The 22,926-nt window shown below is 38.9% G+C and overlaps 1 protein-coding gene across 1 annotated transcript in view; it reads left to right on the top strand.

Moving 5' to 3' along the window:
- CMC1 (C-X9-C motif containing 1) overlaps window positions 1–20,182 on the top strand; it is a 41,267-nt gene extending 21,085 nt beyond the window's left edge. The window contains exons 3-4 of the mRNA XM_071735460.1: window positions 18,461–18,551; window positions 19,913–20,182. Of these exons, the coding sequence (XP_071591561.1) occupies window positions 18,461–18,551; window positions 19,913–20,027 (206 nt within the window). The 3' untranslated portion in view covers window positions 20,028–20,182. The remainder of the gene's footprint in view (window positions 1–18,460; window positions 18,552–19,912) is intronic.
- The last annotated feature ends 2,744 nt before the right edge of the window (window positions 20,183–22,926 follow it).

Here is a 22,926-nt window from a genome sequence, read left to right as displayed (position 1 = left end):
TTCTAAAAGCCTTTTCACAGAGGCACAGTTTAGGTTGGCAAAAAGGACTTCAGAATACTATTGTTTATTGTGTGGGAAATGTATAGGAAGTGTATAATGTGGCAGCACATAGGAGAGTTGAAAGCAGGACTTCTGGATGCATAGGTGGATCTAATTGTGCTTTAATACCATTAGCTTCAGTTCTGTAACAAGTTTGTCAGGCCTAAGTGATCTAGAAAATTAGCTCTGTATTGGAGGGTGCATTTATCAAGCATAAGAGGAATGCAGGGCTGGAAAGGACTTTTAAAAGACACTTTGGGACATCTTCTCTGGTGGCCATATCTGGTATGTCTGCATTTGTCCCATAAAATGATTGATATTACAACTTATATAGACAAACTGTTTCAATGCTTAATTATTTTTTACTGTTCAAATATTTTTTTTCTAAGTTTTAGGATTTCTTAATGTCTAAACTAACTTTACTTTGTATATCAAGCTACTGATGTTCTTAGGTATTGGGCAGATTCCTCGTGGTAGTATGAATAAAAGCAGTACTTTGTGTGGAAGAAATAGGACAATATGTTGTATTTTGAAAAGGCAAAAAGCGGAAGAAGAAACAGGAAAATAAAAGCCTTGTTCAGCAACCATCCTGGAAAACTGTTTCTACTGCTGACTTCCTGAGATTTCTAAGGGAAGATGGTGGACTCTGAGATTCCAGACTTGTTTTCAGGAGCATGGCAAATCTAAAAGAAAAAAAAAAAAAAAGGCCTAAAAAGATTTCATGTCACAACAAAAAGGATGAGGTTTTTGAAGAAAATTATGGCTAGTAACAAGAGTGAACACAGTCCACAACTTCAAATATTATACCTTGTTGCCCCTTACTTTTTTTCTGCCTTTGGCATGATAATTTTCTACAGTGAATCTGACAGATCAGTCAAAACAATTCATAAGGCCATTGATGAAAAGTATTCTTTATTTTTTCTGGTGTAAGTAATCTTTGTCATTCCTCATTTGTCTTGATTTCTCCCTCTTGTTTCTTTGCTTTGTGTTTTCTGAGTGTTTTTTAATGCTCCTTCTTAATGTATATAAAGTCTCCAATTTAACAGTGTGCCTTCTGGTCATTGTTTAAGGAGAATAATAAAAGTATATTCTAAACACTCCTGAAGAAATTGAGCTCCTAAATATGGAAAACCTGCATGCTACAGGTTTTGCACAAGCATTGGTTTGTCCATGATACCCATCCATAGCAACCTGGAGAAGACAGTACCTGGCTTGTGTGTCATCCCATTTCCTGCCCCAATGATTCAGCTTGCACAAAGTTCAGATGCTTGGGAAACGACCCTGATATTTCTTTCCAGATTGCAGAGCACTTCAGTGAAAGACATATTTGAAACCAAGTGTCAGCACAGTTGAAGAAATGTGGCATTCTGAGTGAGACCCAGTACAGAAGAGTAAGCACACAGGCTGTCATAAATTCTAATGGGCATATTCCTTCTGCCTGTTGGGGAAAAATGGATAAAATTCTGCAGGCCATAATGTTTTCATTCTTATTTTAATGCACTGTTCTGGATTATTACCTTAATGTAGGCTTCCCCTGTGTATCTTGTTAATGAACAGAAAGTTACCATTGCTTTCCATGCAATATGGAAAAGAAGATATATAGAAGAATGTTTACTGTTTGGGGTTGTATAACCAAAGCTGTAATTAGTTTTTGTTTGGTTGGTTGTTTAGTTTTTAATTAGTAATTGAATTAGTAATTAATGAACTAGTCAATCTTGAACAGGGCATTAACAGAGCTCACAGCTTCTGTGGTGTCTAAGGACTTCTATACAACGTCCTATGTTTAAAATATTTTTTACTATCTATATCTAATGATGCTTCATTACTGTTGAATAATAGTAATAGAAAATAAAAAGCATATACATGTATGTGTTTGTTTTTTTTTTTAATACATTTAAAACATCTTAAGAAAGTTCTAAGTTCTTTTAAGGGAGTGAGAAGGGCAGAGAAGAGAATGCTCTTCCTTCAGCAAGGCTGTTGTCTAAGTTCATTTAGATGTGCTCCATCTCCTGAGCAACTAAGAAACATCGTAAGTCTTAAACCAGAATATTGTTGAGGAATACGTTGGATAGGTTGAGGAATCTGTCCTCTTCACTGTGCCATCAGATTAATGTAAACACAGTACATAAACTTTTGAGAAACAGTTAATGTTGGGCTGAGAATACTTGCATAAATTATGACCCGAAAAATATTTTTTGTACTTCTATAGAAGGCAAATGTTTAATGGAGTTGGCAACTTCTGTTTTAGCTGCATTCTCCTAACAGACTAGTAAATCCCATTAATAATTTTGGTCTCATCTTTTTCTCTTCTGCTTTTGTCATTTAAATATCTATTCAGGAAAACATGGCATGTGGGTTTTTTTCTTTTTCCTGAGCTAGTTCCATTCTCTTTTGATAACTACTTACATATTCACATATGCATTTATTTACCTGAATTAAATTAGTTTCTCATTACTGCTATTGTTAATGAAAGGCAGGACTCCATGTTGGATTTTTAAATGCAAAAATGGAAAGCAGTGGAAAATTGCTGGACTGGCATGACAACAGAATGAAATTCTCTACTAAATTATAACTACTTTCTCTTAGGAAATTGATGATACATTTCATAGGCAATTTCTGTTAGTGCCATCTAATTGTGATTTCATGGTCTTAGCCAGGGCTTGTAGTTCACACAAATATTTTAGCTCTGGGGCATAAGCAGTGGTGTCAGTGAAGTGCTGTTTGTTCCAGACCTGATGTTACTTATCTTCATTGCCCTAGAGTTTGATCTGCAATGACCTGAATTGCCTGAAAGCTAATTCAGCCATTCTTAATAAAGAGAAGAAAAAAAAACCCCACCTCTGCGAGTGTGTTAAAAGTACTTAAAGATAATTTAGTCCTAATTTAGTAATATTTCAGGTCCACCTAGGTGCATTTCACATAAAGGTTCACTGGTAACAGTTACTAGAATTGCTTTATGTCAAGAAGGAGGAATTCCCTGCTTTCTAATGTAATACAGCCAATGTCTTAAGTTTGATTCCAAGGCTGGTTCTACCATATACAGCAGTACCCAGTTTTTTTGTGTCTCCAAACCCCCGACTGATTGCACAGTACCTTTTTACTGGGGCAGGTTTTGTGCTCAAATCTCTAAGCCTTGGCTGAACTTGTGGCAAAAAGTCAGAATGACCACTTTAAGCTTATTATATTTCAAGCAATCAGAGACAATGATTCTGAGTAAGAAAGAGCATGTAGCCCTCCTCTTCTCCTTGCTGCAGCCTTTCAAAGCTCTAGTGGGGCACCAGTTATTTCACAGTGTTCTCCAGTGTTCAGAGTGGATCTTTCTGAGTGGAGCACGAGCCTTGAATATTTGTGCCAGCTTCTTGAAGTTTCCCTTTACAATTTTTTGTTGTTCGGTGGGATAGGTGACATTTCACCTCAGTTCTAGTCATCTGAAAGTTGTGTCCAGTCTAAACTAGTTATCCTGTTTAAAACTCTTAGCTGGAACCTACCTTTATTTTGGAAGTACCTTGCACTCTTTTTTGTGTCAAGGCAACAACAAGATGAGCAAGGTACTTCCAGAATCAGCTTTAAGTGAAACATGTAAATTTTAGGTTGCTAAAATTAGTAAAGTGAATGCCACTGGTAGTAATTTTTAGTCTCTGTTCCCACATGTAAATGAGGATAAGGCCATATATGAAAGAGAACTATCCTGCTCAATACATATGGATGGATCTGCATTGGTATGCACAAAGCAAGGATGGCTGTGCTCAAATTTTGTTAGAGGATTTGGTTTCCTGCAAAGGCCATGCAGAAATCATTGGGTCTTGTAAGCATTTGCTAAGGATTCCTTTAAGCTCTTTTTTATTTCCCTATCTCAGGTTGCTACCACACCACTTGGAGTCCCATTGGTTTGTTAGTGTCTCCTCCAGTGTTAAATACCAGTGTGTCTGCAGGTTCTGTGCAGATATGGACTGGCAGGATAGCAAGTGCCTGTCAGCTTCCACCAAATCTTGGTGGAAAGTGGGGGAAAGGAGGTGATGCCTTCTACTTCATTACAGTCAAAGCTCATCTGGATACAGGAGTTGCCAGTTTCAAAATTTGGGACGAAGACTTGGAATCAAATGGATTTTTACCTTTATGGCAAAAATTACTTTCCTTTTTTTTTTTTTTTTTCTTTCATCACTAGCAGCAGCCCTAGACTGTATTTGAAGACGGAAGAGTAAATTAAACTACTGTCCATACCTGGAGTGATTTTACATCTTATTTCCTGTTTCATCCCTTTTTTCTTTTTTCTCCTCAAATACTTATGATCTGTAAGTTTGAAATCATAGTATGTAGGGGAAAAGAGGCAAATAATCCCATTGATATAAACTTAAATTCATAAATCTGAGACTTGCAACCAGCCTGGTGTACAGGAAAACAGATGCCATGCAATAACTTGATACTAAGCTGAATAATAAGCAAGATGTATTGTTAAAGGTCATTAATGCAAAGAAAGTGATTTCAGACTTTCATATGCTTGTTTTCTGTCTTTGTTTAAATGAGGCCTGTGCATGTGTTTTCTTTATTGTTCTCTTTTACACACATTTGGGCTTTGTTGGGTTGAGAACTCAGCCTCTGGTTGGGCAGTGGTGATTAACTTACACTAAATAGGCAGCAGTAATGTGATTTGAGAATGAAAAGGATTCATTTCTTTTAAATGAGGGGAAAAAAAACAAGGTTGAAGGAAATAGTTTACATAATCTGTAAACTAGTTAAGGAGCTGAATATTTATGCAGGTTGAAATTGAAGCTTAGTTGCCCTCTAGGGGTTTTACATTAATACAACATATGCTAGCTTTTGGGTGAGTTTTTTTCTTTCAGAATAGAGGTGAGAGAAGTCTTTGGAAAAACTTGCATGCTGACAAATCTATAGTGGTGGAGGCATGTGTACATCTGCATTCAGTGAGTGAAGCTCATTTAGTTCAGAATACAGAAAACAGAGAAAATCTTTTTAGTCAGGTTATGATCATGTAATTTCAGTGTACCAGTTGGAGAAGGTGCTCACAGTCATCCAGTCACAGAACCGAGAGGTCCCAGCCAGCAAAGGTCTTTGTGCAGAAGTCAGGATACACCTCAAAGAGTTTTCAGACCTAAACAGACATGGAAGACAAAGGGTGACACAGAGATATATTGGTGCTTCTGAGAAGACCGTGGTAGTGGCTTTGTAAGACTCTCAGTACTTGCTTATGTCCCAGCCACTCAATGCTGCTTTGAATACTTGGTGTCCTTGGCTGCCACTGGCTAATGTGCAGGGGTCTTCTGTCACATCTTGCCTTACAGCAGCTTGAGCCCTGTTTATGGATCCTGTGACTGAACTTTTTAGAAACTTCTGTTTCCCCTTTCTGTTGCCTCTTTTACTCACTGTACCCTGAGTGGTTCTTGTTTGGATAGTGTGTGATATTTCATAGGAATTATCCTCATGCTGTAGGAAGAAAAGTCACTAAAATGACTTCTGAACTAAAGCCTCATCCATATTTCTCCTCACATAAACTTTTAATGTCTCCTTTGCCAATAGTTTTGTAGCAGACATATTTCTAGTATTTGTTTGGAGAATTGCTAAATGAATTCTTTCAAAGTGCAGTTGTTTTTCCTAAATATGGAAACCACATTTATGTGATTGTTTTTGCTGGTTCTTTTGTAAGAAAGACTCTATTACTCTAAAATCTTTTTGCATCAAGAAGAAGATACTCAGAGCAGGCAGAATAGATGCAGTCAAACAAGCACCTCCTGCCAAACTTGAGTACACGTGCATACAGCTTGAGGAGCAGTGTAGCTGACTGTCAGAAGTTAGAGCACTGTCCCTGGGGCTCCATTATACCAAATTAACTCTGGATTTGTGCCAATGATGTTACACAGATTTTTATGCCACTTGCCCATTAAGCTTTACACTGAAGAAAAGTTCCTCTTTTTTTGAGGGACTTGAATAGCTGGCAGAGAGTTTCTGGTGCCTTTTAGTTTGCTCTGTGGGTTTGTCAAGGGCTTGTTTGTAAATCCTCTGTCTACAAATATTTCATTTTATTGTCTTTAGAATTAGATCTCTTTGCTATTGAGAAATTACCTCGTTAATTTCTGTATAGAATCAGGTCTGTTATTACAGCCCCCTGAACACATATAATGGTTTGGACTGTTAGGTTCTGCTGGAACTGTTTGGTTCCAACATCCAGGATCATCCCCAAAGCATCTGTTTGGTTTTATCTGCTGTATGCCTGAGCATGACATTACAGCTCCAATCTGGTTGTTCCCTGTCAAAACCAGTGATTTATCAGCAGAGCTTTGTGTCACAATTCTGCCTTCACCTGCTTTCTGATGCTTGATGGCCATATCCTAGCTGCCTGAGCAATAGATGATTCCTGGAAGCTGTGCATGCAACCAAAAGACATGGTAGGTTAGAGGAGAAGGTGAGCTGGTTGGTTTTTTCCCCCCTTCCATGATCAGTTTCTCTCAGTGAGTAGAAGCAGGCGAGCTGATTGGTATCTTTATGCAAGCTTTGGTCCAGAATGGAACTCCTCTGTAAGTACAGTTGTAGTAAGCTGCTGGTCTTGCATTGTTCTGAATTGCACTGGCCTCATCTGTTCAGTTTAGTGTCTCTGAAAGGTTTGAAGAAAGTGTGTGTTACTATCTAGGGGAGGGTGTGCATCCCCCTTACCAAGGGGATGCTTCCCAATCCTCCCTTCAGGGCAGCATGCAGTGTGCTCTCAGCTCAGAGGCAGTTTCCCAGGACCCAGGCAAAATACCGAGTTGTAGAGCCTTGTTTGAAAAAGCTTTTGTGCAACAGTTTCAAAGGTACAGGAAGAGTAGGGTGGCTGAGTAATCTGCTGTCTGGTATTCTGTCCTTTTTAGGTATATGGTTATCAAAGTCATTTATTTAAAGAAATTTACAGAGGGTGGAAAAGAAATGTTGTACAGTGGCTATGAAATTTCCTGATCTTGCTAAGCTTTGGTATTATGCTTTCTTGTCACAGCATTAAAACTCGTCTCTTCAAAATTGTGAAATGAATGGGGAAGTCTGAAATTCTAACTGAATATATAGTCAACTATGCACTTTCTTTTGAAAGAGTAGCTGGAGATATTTTATCACTGTGGCCACCATTGCAAAAGGTCAAGTTACTCTTCAGTATACAGTTCAGAAAATAGTCACAACACAAATGTTTTTTTTTTTCCCTGAAAAAATGTGTTTCTGGTTCCCTTATCATTACAAATGCTGAATTACATCCTCATTCAGCAGGAATTCTTTCCACACCTCCACACCAGCACATGCTGAAGGCTAATAATTTTTGAAAAATAGAGAGAGACTGATCATGTACTGCAAACTAAGATAAAGTACATGGTCAGCTGTTTTGGAGATGTTGGAATGATGGTTGGAAAGGAACACAGGATGAATTGTGTCCTGTGAGGGAAAGTCACTTCCTCTTTTAAAACAGCAAAAGTGTATTCATCTTTAATTTTGGAGCCTTGTTGGAGTACCCAGAAGGCCTGAAATTTGTAACCCCCATCCTACCCCCACCCACCAGCTGGAGCCCTGAAATACATTTCATTTTTGCTTTAGAGGATGCTTTGTTTCGTTCAGAGGAGGGAGATATAATAACGACAGCCTTCAGTATTGGAACTTTGAGTTAAAAGCATACTTTTGGAAATACAGTAAATTAAACTGAGGAGGGGAAAAAATAACCCCGAAGCGACATGCTCCAAATTACAACTGGTGGTGTCATGATGGAATAGCTGTGCAATTGCTTCTTCGAGGGTTACATAAAGGATCTGCTCTATCTCCACCGTGTGGTAGAAGGACATTACTGCTATTTCTGCCACTCGGAATCTCTGTGTTTTATAAGTAGATTTATTTATTTATTTATTTATTTTTTAACTTTGAAGTTCAGCTAAGGAGTCAGCCACTACGGGACAGAGGGAGGGGGATGTTGTTTCTTTTAATCCCCTGTTAAGCTAACTTCTCCGCTGTCCCTGAGAGGCTCAGCAGCTCCCGGAGGAGGTGGGAGGATAAGCAGAAACGAGGCTCCTCAGTGCAGCTCAAGCTGGATGCACTTATTTATATGGAAGGAGGCAGTGACAGACAGTGGCCATGGGGGAACTTGCATTTGTTCCAGTTCTGCCGCTTCCAGCCCATGGAATGGTAACGCTGGATGTCAGGGATACTTACTGCAGGGGGTGGGGAAGATAAGATCGAGTCAGTCTGCAAAAAAGCAGTTGTTTAAAAGCAGTGCAGTTCAGTGAGGTGGCTGTGGTCGCTGGGCGTGCTTTACCTGGAAGCTTGTACAGCAGGCAGTGCTTGTACTTTGCAAGAACATACCTAGAGCAACTGTCTATAGCAGATGGCTCATGATTTACCAAAGTAAACCATTTAACAGCAATGTGTTTACTTTGCTTACATTTTTTTCTTTTTCTTTTTTTTTTTTTTTCTCGTAATCTCAATGGGAAGGAGGTCTGCTTTTCTTGGCAAATCTGCCTGAACTGTCATCTGCATATTGTCATCTTTGAGCACTTAAATCTGCCTTGTCTGACAAAGTCCAGCCACTGCAAAGCCTTATACATAATAGTTGTGCCCTTGTTATTTTCTCCCATGTCTTCTGAGGACATAGCCCTCTTCTTTGTACTTCTGTGCTATGGGTGTCTTGCTTAGTCAGAGGCAGGAGGACTTGGCTCTTAGCTCTTAAAGAGATGGGTTTCTGGAACTTGGTAAGTGTGTCAGTGTACTGTATTTCTGTGTGCTTGGGATAAAACATATCTACACACATGTGCACAAATGCATACAAAAAATGCTGACGAGTCTGGAAATCCAGGATGGGAGATCAGGAAGTCTGGAAATCCAGGATGGGAGATCAGGTCAGGTCAAGCTGGTGCCCACTGCAACTAAAGCTAACAAGTAGCTATTTTGCTACATCATCTGTGCCAAAGCTCCATTTGCTGTTGAAGTCCTAGTGACTAAAGGGATATTGTTAATAAATTGTGTCTACCACAGCATTTTGTCAGCATTCAGCAGTAGTCAGGAAAGTACAAGCTGACGTTTTAAGGTATACTTTTTTAAAGAATCTACTTTTATGTCTCTGTAATTACTTAGGGAAACATTTTCCCTTAGAAAAGTTTTACATGTGCATTCAGAATTCCTATTAAACTGAAAATTAGCTTGAATCATTCTACCCCTTTCACCGTAAAAGTAATGTTTATCAGATCTCATGTGTGCTGTGCTGATACAGAAAGGTAGAATGAGGAGAGAGCTGAGCCATCCTAAGGTGCCAAGGATGGTAGCTAAGAGCCATGAGCTACTGAAAGTACCACAAGACTGTGTGTGTATGTTTTTTTTTCTAGAACTTTGTGATTATTTTAATCTGGTCTGGTTTTGTTACCTACTTTAAGTATTTGGCGATTTTTTGTTAGTTGTGCTGATTGGGTTGGCTTACATTACTGTGCTTGTCTGTGTTCCCCATGTTTTTTTCTTTAACCAAACAATTTTTCATAAACTTGCTGCTTTTCAGCTTCACTCACTGTCTTCTAGTGCCCAGTGTGAAATTAGGAAGAAAAGGTCCAACAGGCTGCTGTAGGCAAATGTGGGTTAATTGGGACAGACAGAAGTACTTCCCTTTCTGGATGTATTTCTGGATGTACCTCTGACAAATATCCACCATTCTCAGTCCAAATGGGAGAAAATTTTAGACTGCAGAGCACATTTAGTTTGTTCTGAAAAGAAAAAACCAACCCACTGCAATGAACCAACCCCCAGCAAAGAACAACCCCCTAAACGTTTCTGGTATGTGCAGAGTGCCTTTCCTCACTACTGCTTTGGTCCATTCCCCATTCAGCTGAGGGATGTTCTGAGTTTACTTTTGCAGCAGTATTTTGGAAACTTGCTCCTGAAGAATGCATCTGTGGTATGAAACAACCACGACTACAGTAGTTTTGACTTCAGCAGGACTTAGGCAATCCAAGGTGAAGATGTTGAAGGAATTCAAGCTAGCATATGCCTTCATGGTCCTGGGCTGTTTTTTTCCTCTTTCTTCCTCCTCTGCCCTTGGAGGCTTGTCAGTTTAGACCCACTGTGCTAGTGATCATAAGGGTTTTGGAAGGCATGTGAGAACTTTATGCTTCAAGGCATAAGGCAAGCTTACAGTTGATAGAAGTTAGGAAGAAAATGTTTTTCCATAATGTAGACTTTGTGGCACCCTTGTCTGAAGCAGCTATTACAGGCTTCTAAGATGTCATACAGGACAAATGGGCCCTTTGTCTGATTCAGTATGTTATTTAGTCACCTCTTCTGTAAATGTCCCCAAAAGCAAAGTCTCCAGATTTGTTTCTAGGATATTGATAACATGTAATCTTTACCCCAAGGCAGTATGTTTAGAGAAATAATTTCTTGGGTTTTAGGAAATGTTGTGCTATCTGCTTTCCTGACAGTTTTCTCCTGCTGTATGTTCACCTCTCAAATCACGAGATGAGTGACTTTTCAGCATTTCACACTGGAGTGCAAGAGATGCTGGAGTCTTCTGCAGGATCCTCTGTTTGCTTTGTATACTTTAAGACAAAGATGTTTTTCCATGCTCAGAGTGCCCTGGAGAAGACAGGGCAGGAGAAGAGGTCTTTAACATGGTAAATATCTGTTCCCTAAAATTCCTGGAAATCTTCTCTCCTCCCCAGTCCTGTGTTGTGATACTACATATTGATCCTCTGCCCTAAGACAGATGTGTTCCCCGGCCCCCCCCCTCCCCTAGCAATATTTTGGAGTTCCAAAAGCTGAAATGAAGCAGCCTTTTGAGGAAAATGGAGAGGATATTATTATTTTTATGTGACAGCAAATGAATATTTGTGGAGACAAAGTATTTGATCTGGTAACAGAGGTTCACTTAAAAGAACCAAGGTTATTTCATGTCAATTTTCTCTTTGCCCTATATAAGATGCATTTAATTATTTCATGCTATATCCCTCTATTCAAATTAATCTGTCTTATATATATTGTTGCTCAAATTAGAATAATTCTTTAATCAGCTGTGTTATGCATGCCATAGTAGACTAGAATAGGAAAGCTACTCCTGGCATACTGACGATGCATGTATTTTATTTGTTATTGTAATTTAAAAGTAAAATCAGAAATATTGATTTCTACTTGACTGGAGAGATGATTTAGTTTGAATATCAGACTGATCTTAATCAGGTGAGAATTAATTGAGTTGGAGGTATTAGATATTCAGTGATGTTAACTGAACCATGATCAATCTACAGAGAAGCTTTCTTTTGTACTGTGTTGGAAATATCAAATAGCTTGTACTCCACAATGTATAACAATCTTTTCATGTTCATCCTACTACTTCCTCTGCCTCATTAAATGCACCAGTAATCTGTTCTGTGCATACTGAGAAATCTTCAAAGTAACAAGCTAACAAATTGCAATTTAATACAAATTAAAAGCATAATAACTTCACCTTAAAATGTTGCTGATAATATTTGGAATAATTTTAATTAGGTTTTTTTTACACATTTAAAATTTTTTTTCATTGTTTGCAAGCCAAAGGGAACTGTTTCCTCCTTTCACCATAGCCCCTCATTGTTACTTGGGCATCTTCACCTGGTGGTAGAGCTCATGGCATGAAACAAGCATTGTTTCACAAAACTATTTCTTTTTTTTCTGTGTAAAGATTAAAAAAAAACTTAGCAGAGGAATAGAACACAAGCCTGGTCTGGATCATGATACAAGCTTTTTTATTTTAAGAGTGTGATAGCAGTATCATAAGTGTTGAGAAAATATAAATGGTGAGATAACACCTCTGTAGGACTTTCTCTTAAGTAGTAAAATTGTAAAGTCTTTAAATAAAGTAGAGTCAGACCTGAGAGGATCCATTTGTCTTGATAATGGAGAATATTTAATTTATTTTGTGTACAAGAACATCTGCAAAATAGAAATTTAATTATGATTGATAAAACTACAGTTCTAATATTTGAATTGCAAAACACTTTGCAATATGAGTCAATATGAAAGTGCCTGCTATTGTTATAATCTGAATCTGAAAAAAAGGAACTTTCAGAAATAATCTTCATGCTGCATACCATTTATACACTTAATAAAATAATGATCCCTGGGCATTGCTAATCAAGACAGTTTCCATGCAGTTGGTTGTCTGAAGCTAAGTCCCCAGAACTTTTTATTCTTCTCTTGCTTTGCACATGGAAAGACTTTAATTTTTGCAGAAAGAAATAATGAAGTGTCTAATATTGTTAAATACTTAAAGTAAAAAAACCCAAACCATCAAGAATCCTTTAAAAATACCCTACAGATGCAGCCTGCTTGCTAATTTACCTTTGTTAAATCACAAAAACATCAAAACTTTCTGCTTTGTTTTTAATTTTTGGGACAGGGTGTTAAAGGTTGTTGGTTTTTTGGTTTTGTTTTGCTTTTTCATGAAGTCTTTCCTCTCTATATATGTAACTGAAACTTTTGCAGCCCAACACAACGATTCTGCCATTTAATTTTGGATAGAGCACAGTGAAGAGAGACCAGCCTACCTCTGCTTGGAGGTGGAGGGATGTTGCAGGCTACATGAAGAGCAACTGCATCTTAAATCTTTGGTTTTGTTGTCCACTGTTTGTAGGTCTGCAGACACTGAGATTAAAAATGTTAAATTTCAGCTTGTCTGGTTTAATGCTACATAAGCTTTAGGCAGCAGAGCTGTGGCTCTGTGTTGCACCCGATGTTGGTTTGTCCCTTTTGAGTCAAAATCCTACAAGTTTTTATTTTCATCATATAGGAGCAAGGATTTCTTGAATCTGTGAGTATGTTCTGTGATGAAAACGGGCAGTACCCTGGCTATTTGTTTCCATTTTTAATTAAGAAGTGTATGTACCAGGACACCTGTTGAAGACCCCCACCAACTTTGTTGTAACCAGCTTTCTGATAATGTATCTGATTTTCTAAAATTTGAAAATCAACACTTTAATGTGCTGGTTATTGCATATGCATCTCTGACTGCTTGGATAGACAGGGAAATCATTTGCCCAGTCTTTATTCTAAAGTAGGTGAATTTTTACTCAGTTTCACTTCAGTTTCCATCTGCTTCCTATTGTCTTGTAGTAAAATTATAAAACAGAGTTGGGAGGGAAAAACTATTAAAAATACTAAAGAAAAACATTCTTTCTAGATATTGATTTTTTTCCAGCAAAGATGTATGTGGATCGTAAAGGTGTTTATAAGCGAAGTCCTTTAGTGTGTCAGTCTTCCAGCTAATTGTTAAAGAAACCTCAATTAAAGAGTGCTCTGTAACTTAAAGCAGTTCTTAATTAACCATCAAGTATACTTGATGATTCAGACATTAAAAAAAGTAATTTTTGATACCTCCAATATTATTAGTATAATTCTGTATCTGAACACAACCATACAAAGTCTCTGAGTTTCATAAAAAATAAAAATATTCCTGTCCAGACAGCATTAGAAGTAATTTTAGAAAGCTTTTAAAAGCTCTTTTTTCCCTGTCGTTCTGTGACCTGACATGTGTCAGGAACTACAAAACCAGCTGGTTTTCCTTTTGTTTTCCATGTCCTGCTTTCTCAAGTAGATAAGTTGAGATAGAGAGACCCAGGGAAATACTGCTCTTGGATCCTGGAGGTCTGGAGGTGTCAGGGACCACACTCAGCAGCTGCCCCGAGATGCCCGGGGCCTGAGCTGCTCTCAGCTGAAGGCTCAGTCTGTGAAAGGGCTCATCACAGACCTCAGCCACAAAGCTTTTATGTCCATCCCTGAAAATCAGAAGCTAAGGAATTTACCCATCATGGGCAGATCCTCTTTTCATGGTTTAGCAGATGAGAACTGGCAGAAGTGACCTGTGCTGTATTCAGATGTGGTTGTTCAGCTGTTGTCCACACCTTCATCTTGGCAAAGTTACCCTTTGGTCTTATGTATTTGGCTGATTAAGAGGAGGTACTAAACTGCAGGCTTGCTTTAGCACTTAAGAGATTTTCTGTATGGCTATAGTGGCCAAAAAAAAGTAATGACAGTTAAAATTCTCAGTGCCCAGAACTCATTTGGGATTTGCCTTACAACTGAAGTGCAGAGCTTTGTGTGTGTGAGAGAGAGAGAGAGAGAGAGAGGGAAAAGGAAATCTTGGCCCCAGATTAGTGATGATCAGTGAACTATTTCTGAGCTGTGTCCTCGAGAAGAGTCCTTAGCTCAGTGTGCATCCCCTTAGACACAGCCTATGGCACAGAGAAGAGCCTGTGGGGATAACCTATGTCAGATATGATGTAATGAACCATAACTGCTGGAGGGGAAAGAGGGGTCCATAGCCAGTTTCCGTGGTAACTGGTAGGCACCTGCAGCTCTTTGACGCAGTACTGAATCTGTCCTTATCTGTGCATAGAGCATTCAGTGATGGACATATGTAGCTGTCCTGGCAAAGCTTCAGCAGGGTTCGTGTTGTGGAGAGCAAGCTTTTTATCCCCTTTGTATCAAGGCATTTTCACTCCCGTTGTGTCGGGCTCCAGCCCTCATTTTATTTAGCTTGGATTTATCAGCCGAATTTGCATCTTGTTTCATCGCTGCCTGAGGTTCTGTTTCGGTAGCTGGCTGCTTGCAAGGAGAAAGAAAACACTGGAGAAAGAAAACATTGTATCAGCTCGTCAGCTTGTAAAGTCAGCTTGTAAAGTCATGGAAAGCCATTTGCTGAAGTTGTAAAGATTGATGATAGGCAAGGTTTCTAGAATCAGTTCTGCTCTGAAAGAGCAATTTTTCTTTGTATCACATGCAGCATAAAGAAGCAGATTCATCTGAGCGAGACCGTGTTCCCTGTGTTCTGATTACCATCCAGAGCTGCTAAAGTGTTAAACTGCAATGGGTTTGTAATCAGATCCTGTGTATCCCCTCCTTTCATGGTATCTTGCTATGCACCCTGAAGTTTTTGGTCTACAATGCAGATATTGCTCGAGTGAGGGATGAGTGATGGTTGTCAAGATTAGGGTTTGTGATTAAATCAGGAGCTATTGTGCTCTGTTGTGAGTTAATTCTCCAAACCAGCAGCCTGAATGCTCTTTGTGCTGCTCCACATTGAGATGTTTTGCTTCATGAAGGAGTTGTGAGCAATACAGGTCATAATTAAAATAAATAGTCTCCAGACTCCTTTAAGGTTTCTGTTAAACGTTTGTAACTAAACCGGTCTTGCACTGTTGTCCTTATGTGACCACCAAAGGGATTTCAGTATACTGGAAATAAGAGGAGAGAGAGGGATATTGATTTTCACGTGGTCATAAGAGGATGCCCAATATGTTTTAATCTGCTCCTTTCCTCCTCCCTCTGCTGTTTAGCATCAGCAACATTGAGGTAGGTGGATGGAAGCAGTTTTATCCCTTTGCCTGACCAAGTACTGCAAGCACAGCCTTCTGAAGCTGGGGAATGCTTGCAGTTGCAGTTCAGGTTTTGTTCACTGGGACATCACACCTTGAACTAATCAAGACTGGTGACCTAACAAGTGCGAGGGACCTCCTGTTGTCTTCAGTGGTTTGGGTTTTTTTACTTCACAGCTTCCAGGAGGAATGATTGCTACAAAAACAAAACACAACAAAACAAAAACCAGTAACAAAACAAAACCAAACTCAAAATACAGACAAAAAAACACCCCCCAAAACAACAGCACAGCACTTAAGGAAGTGCTTGTAGAGGGGAGAAGTTGTACTGGTCACTAGACAAACCATAGTTTCACAGGCTTCTGGTTTTTTGCCAGAAAAAGAAAGGATGTTTTTAGAAATGTGAGTTTTCTGAGACACTTATGTAGAGATATTCAATGTAAACAGTCCAGGAAACAGGAGAAGAAATGTCAGATTCACCTTTAAAAACAAAAGAAATGTTTTGATAATCTGATAGCCCACTTCTGGTATTGTTCTGAGCTTACATGGCTTTGCAAACTTCAGCTATTTAGCAGCATTCTCAAAGTTGTGCATGTGTATTTGGATGATTTTAGGTCTAAAGTTAAGTACATACCAACAATCTTAGAAGTTGAGTATGGCTATTAATAGATATCTGAGTACAAGTTACAGTGTCCTCACAACTAGTGACTAACTGGTTAATTTAAACCCAATTTTTGCATACTTTTGTCTGGTACGTTGTGTATGGTGGTGTTAGCAGTGTGTAACATTAGGTGCTGGGCTGAAGGTACTTTTTAGGTGTTCATCATTAATATGTTCAATGTAGAGAATGTGTCAGTTCTTTGCAAAGCTTTGGGAAGATGTGGAAGTTTGGCAGTGTGAGGACACTTAGGATTGTTGCCAGTGCTTTCAGCAAATAATATTTGTTTTTTACAGTTATTTTATCAAAAGGCTAATTAATGCAGATATGGGCAAGCAGATTAGCCTCACCCAGGGGTTGCTTGCAGCTGTTGGATCACCTTCTCCTTTAAGTCTTGTTAGTAGTGTCCTGGAAGGTGGATTTTGTTCCAGTGAAGTCCACTATTGCTTAATGCCCATTTCACTGCCCAGCTGCTGTAGGCAAAGGACAGGATTGCTGCTTTTATAGGCATAAATGTCTGTTTTTCTTGTTGATGTAACATTTTGATGTACTGGAAGTTACATGATCATACAGAATCAATAGTTATTTAGTAGGCAAATCTGAAATTTCAACTAAATGTGTTGAAAACATACAAGGACAGGTACAGGACTATGCTGCAGTTGGTATGTTTAACAGTCATGCCAGTGTCTTCACCTGGTCAATAACCTGAAGGTGTTTTATGCCTTTTTGATGCTCAGCATGACTTCAGAAGGTACATCTATACAGTAAGCTTGAATAATAGAAGTGATACAAAAATTGTTCTTTCTGTAAGCATTACACATCTGATCACTGTTTACAAAAAGGGAGATTGTAGTGTAAGCACATGAAGTTTGAGGTTTTGGACAAAACAGAAAAAGAGCAATGCATTGAGCATATTTATAGACATAAGATTCTCACTCTGCATGTACTGAATATGTATGCAAACACACTCAATGTACACATACTTTGAGTACAGATAATGTGATTTACCCCTTGTGTGATGTAGCATCATTAAGTTTTGATGGAGTGGATTAGCTGTTTTGCTAAAGATATTCAAGAATCTAACAATTTCTGTATGTCCTGAATTTGTTGGATGTTAAATCACTCCTAGGAAAAGGGGAAATGAATGGAACTCTGGAGGGGGACACAGTAGATCTGACTTTATTCTTGATCTGGCTACCAGTTGAACTTGGACAGTTGGCTTTCTTTTTATATATCTTTCTTTTACATCTGTTAACTACAAATGATTACTAACTCAGACCAGTTACAACCAAACAGTTTGAAAACAGCTACTTCTTACTTAGTATTCTGTTACTTAGTGACTTCTGTACAGGGTGTTGGTGACAATGAGACACCATTTTAGTTACTCCCAGATAAAAACTACACCCTTAAATATGACTTTGCTTCCTTTCAGCCCTGAGAGCTATTTATATGCCAGTATCTCACAGACTTGTTTTTAAGTCTCAAGGTCCTTAAGTTTAACCAGGTTACTTTCACTTCATTAAGCAAATGGGTGCAAGGTTGTTTCTCTTGGCAGGAGGCAGGTCGTTGTCTCTCTTCCCTTTTATAATCCCTTGGTCTTAAATGCCAGAGATCATGATCCCAGAAACGTAGGTGACCATCAGTATTTTTGTTGGCAACGCTCCTTGTTAGCCATTTGGACTCTGAAGAAACTCTGTATTGAAGAAGAGCTACGGGACACTACACCAAGGACACCAAAATAGGAGCACTTCATGGAGCACTGCAATGCCATGAGTAGAATTTGGCACTCCCAGCTGATAAGCTGTTGGCTTTCTTCTTTCACTCCCAGGAGGAAAAATTTTTAGAAACTCTGGGAGAGAACCACGACCTCACAGTTTCTGATCTCCTGTCCCAAGCATACTTTCAGAGGAGGTGACTGCCAGCAGCATTTCTTTGAAACAATGGTTACTGTCAACATCACTGCCCTCTTAAATTTTCAAATCCAAACATGCTTCAGTAATTTCAAAAGCTTTCATTGCAGAGGAAACTGTTTCCTTTTGTTTTGCTGTGATGGCCCTGAGTGGTCAGTATGGAAAGAATCATGGACTTGCTGCAAGAACTTCAGAAGTGTGGTGGTATTAGCAGCAGCTGGATGTGTGTGAATGTGTTACGAGAGGAGAATCCAAATTAAAATCTTGTTGCTAAACAAGTGACAAAGGCCTTACAAAAAGTATGAGGCTCTGGCCAACTATGGTTATGCTAATAATAATAATAATAATAATAATAATAATAATAATAATAAATCAGACCTGGTCTCGGAGGTGTCTTTTATATGGAATAGAATACTCATGGGGTTCTTTTTACCAATTGTAATTTTTCTAGCTTTAATTTAAATTTGGGTTTTGTTGTTTCTTTTTTGTCTTTTCTCCCCCCCCAGCGTTTACTAAATGCTGTCAAGAAACTGGTTTTCTTATGGTGGTGAAGTGTCGGCAAGAGAACACAGCACTGAAAGATTGTCTGGTTGGCTAGTAAGTCCCTAGGGAATTTTTTGGGTTTTTTTGTTGTTGTTGTGTGGCTTATACTAATCCAGAAGTGAGTAGAAATCTTAAATTTTCTTGAAAGATTTGCTGCAAAGTCAATGTCTTTGATGCATTTCCTGAAAACTGTATCTTAAATTTAGGAAAAAACATTCTGGTCAGGGCCCTACCTGGCAAGATTTTATTTTCTTAGTAAAGCTGTCCTATGGCTATAAAGATTGTCTTCTAGATTTAAATGGTGACTGATCTCAATTTGCAGCCTGGGCAACTTGTAGCCTTCTATTCCCCTTGCTGAATTGCTTATGGAGGTGAGCAGTAGAAGCAACTTCATACCCTGTTTGTGAAACAGGATATCTTTGTTTTGATTTTGCTTCTTGAACTGTTTTTTTCTAAGATGTAATCTTTGTCCTGATAGTGTCCTGCTGTTGTGAACAGCCTTAGCAGCAGCAATGGGAATTTGTTAGATATTACAGAGGTCAACTTGATGCCATTGTGCATTGAAAGTCCAAGACTCTTTTGGAAGTCCTGATTTATCCCCAGTGTGAGGACTGGGGATTTTTTGAGTTTTGACTGGGAGGGGGGGGAGAAGGAGGTTAGTTTATAGGTGGTAGAATGCATGCCCTGCCCTGTTAAACCAGAGATTAAGGTTAAATGTCTTTAAACCAGTACAGTTTATTCTCAGATATTTGGGAACTGATGAAAAAGCATGTGCAGCCAGGCAAAAGTTCAGCCTTAACTGCACTGAGAACTTGCTGGAGTTACTAAGCTTTACTTCTCCATAATTCCGTGTATTCCATTTTGCCTTTTTTAAAAGCAAAACAAAACACCACCACCCAAACCAAATACACACCACTGAAAAAAATGTTCAGTGTTTGAATTATACTTAAATTCAAAATTAGGAGAAAAATTAATGTAATGATCAAGGATTTAAATGTGTAGTGTTCAAGACATACAGCTGAACTTGTTTCCAGTACTTGAGTGCATAAATATAAGTCTACTCCAGCAGCTTCCCATGCTCAGAAAGCTAACTGCACACAACTACAAATTATTTAGGTGAACTGCAGTACCCAGTGTCATTCCCATTGTCTGCCTTTCCTATTCATGGCTTTACTGGAGAGGCTTGAAAAGGACTATGCTTCAAGAGAGAACAATATCATGAGAGAATGCAGACCAACTCAGTGTTTAAAGTTTACAAATACAATTTTAACTACTTACCTACTTTAAAAAAAGGTATTATTGAAGGCAGGCAAATTTCATTTGTATGTGAGAGGAAGATCAGTTCTGAGTGTTAAGAAGTATCTGTTCCATATTCTGAGATGAAAAATTATTTTATGTATTTGTCTGTCTTGTAGCTACTCTGATCCATTATTCTATGAAGAATGCAAAACGGAGTATTTGAAGCAAAGAGAAGAATACAGAGCAACTGGAATTAAGAAGAAAAAACAGAAGCCAACCTCAAATGTGTAGTTAAAACTTAAAATGAACTCTTCATATTTTTTATCCAGCTTTGGCTTAACTTGATTTATACAGACTTAAATCATCTGTACCCCAGACTATGTGGAATTTAACTGAAATACACAAAGTGAGATAAGTGAAAAATAAAATATTACCTGAACTTAAAAGTTTTTTATTTCATTTTCTGTAATTAAACATATGAGCACATTTACCCTGAAGAGAAGGACCTGGGGTGTTGATTGATGAGCTCAACATGAGCCTGCAGTGCAGATCAGAAGTCCAACCAGATCCTAGGATGCATCAAGAAGAGTGTGGCCAGCAGATCAAATGAGGTGATTGTTCCCCTCTGCTCTGCTCTTGTGTGACCTCACCTCAAATACTGCCTCCAGTTGTGTTGTCCCCACCATAAGACAGACATAGACCTGTTGCAACAAGCCCACAGGATGGCCACAAACACGATCCAGGGGCTGGAGCACCTCTGCTACGAGGAGAGGCTGAGAGAGCTGAGATTGTTCAGCCTGAAGAAAAGACTCCAGGGGGATCTTGTAGCTGCCTTCCAAGATCCTTCCTTCCAAGGGAACCTACAGGAAGGTTGGAGAGGAACTTCTCATCAGAATGTCCATTGATAGGAGAAGGGGAAATGGTTTTAAACTGAAGGAGAATAGGTTTAGACTAGACCTTAGGAAGACTTCAGTACAAAGGTGGCGAGACTCTGGAAGAGGCTGCCCAGAGAAATTGTGGATGCCCCTTTCCTGGAGGTGTTCAAGGCCAGGTTGGATGAGGCTTTGAGCAACCTCTTCTAGATGAGAGGCATCCCTCCCGTGGCAGGGAGGTTGGAATAGATCTTCCAACCTAAGCCATTCTGTGATATAAAGCATTTCATCACCTTTTGCAAGACAAATTGTAAAGGCTGTTCCTGCATCTGGACTTGAGCTTTTGCTACCAATTTATAAATGGCCCTTTGGAATGTAAGGTTTGTGGGTAGCTGTGTGTGGCAGGCTACATAAACAAAGGTGAAGAATTTGTGTTAACTCTTCACCAGTTGGGTACGTATTAAAATTCGTCTGTGTCATCTGAAGCTGAGGGTGTACAATGGACCCTAGTTGTTTCTCAGTGTTTTTTCATTTTGAAATCAATTCTTCAGGAGTCTTACACATTATTCTGTGTAGGAGTAGACAATCAGTGAAATGAGTCTGGGTGTGTCTCCAGTGTTTTCAAGTTAGCCTCATATAAAAAGATTACTTAAGTGCAGAAGGAGGCACTAACTCACGTAGGTCAGCCACACTCTGAAGGGTGGCAATGCTGCTAGCCCACCATACCTAATATGTAAGCTCTTAAAATTAACCTTCTTTAAAATGGAGGGGGCATTACCAAGTGTTCACAGTTCCAATGGTAAGATGTTGCAACTACCTTTCACAAAGTTGCCAAGGCTTTCACTGCAGCCCATGCTTCATCTCCTTTCAGGGGAACCACCTGCTCAGCCAATTTAAAACCACCCAGTATGTGGCACTATTGATTGACATTGAGGGAATAAGGTCTTAAAGCTAGAGGACTGATTTGTCACCTGGCACCCTCACACAGTGCAGTAAGGCATCTTTCTGCAGCAAAAGGGGCCCCCTCTTTGCCCCTTTGTAGAACTTGCCCAGCACCCAAGCCACCCATGCTTTTCAGTAGACATTACCCTCTTTCAGTGTATTAAACCTTGCTTCAAACTCCTGAGAGAAGAACCTTAACAAAAGTTAAATCCAAAAGGAAGGAGGAAAAGGTTGGGATATACTTATTTACAAAGTTTGCTTTCCTAAGATAAAATGAAACCTCAGAAAAAGTGAGTGGTGGTTTGTAAAATGTCCAGGGTTTTCAAAGAGGAACAGAACTACCTTCCATTGCTGTCTCCAAGTCTTCACCCAGTGATAAATCTGTAAACCAGAAACTCATTCTGCCTCATATTTGAGGCATACTCCTTGTTAAGGCAAGCTTGTGTTCTCAACTTATGCTGCTGGTCCAAAAATGGTCAAATCCAACTGACATGCCAAGTGGTCTTTGTAGTTTAAAAAAATCAGTTCAGTGTTAACATTAAGCACCTGGGTTATTATTTTCATGCTTCTCACACATCAATACTCAGTCTTTCTCATCAGTTACTGTATCTTGTATTGCCTCGATATTTGAATCACTTTCTCTTCCATCTTAAAGTGCAATGAAGCAAACTCTGCTGATCAGTGATCTCATTCACATCACAATACAGAAAACTACTACTACAGAAAACATACTTTTTTTAAAAAAAGAAAACAGATTCAGCTGCTTATCAGACTTGGGAATTTGCAACTCTATTAAAATTACAGTATATCTAATAGGTAGACAATAAAAGACAATAAAGATACTTTGATCCACTGTCTTACTTTCATACCATTGCAAATAGCACACTGCTCCTCCTTCAGAAAGGGGCAAAAGCATGACCCTTAACAACCCAAAGCAATACAAAGAAAAAACCTCTCAAGCTCCACGTATCTTTTTGTATTCAGACTACACAAAGCAACAAGAAAACACCTTACTGCTCTGCAACTGCTGTTCTTCTCAGGCTGTGTCTGAGGAGCAGAAGACCATGCCAGTTAGGTACTGGGGCTTTTCAGTCTTCCTTTACAAGACTGCAGCATCTTTAAAAATACAGGTGTCTTGAGCACAGGAGTCTGAAAAGTCTACTGCAAGTAGATTCTTAAATCTAAATGTGCTTTACATCACTAGTATAGCTCATATTATACTTACGTGGGCCTGTGGTAAATTACTTGGAATGGATGTTGTCTTACTGTACTTCCACCATATGTCTAGTACTGCTTTTGTCTTTTTGCAGCTTTAAAAATCTGACAGTCCATCACAGCTAATTTGGGAATTTGCTTTCCTCAACATGGCCAGTTCA

Source organism: Heliangelus exortis, chromosome 2, assembly GCF_036169615.1.
Source record: "Heliangelus exortis chromosome 2, bHelExo1.hap1, whole genome shotgun sequence".
Classification (NCBI taxonomy): domain Eukaryota; kingdom Metazoa; phylum Chordata; class Aves; order Apodiformes; family Trochilidae; genus Heliangelus; species Heliangelus exortis.
Note: the sequence above shows the minus strand (reverse complement) of the source record. Positions and strands in the feature narration are given on the sequence as shown.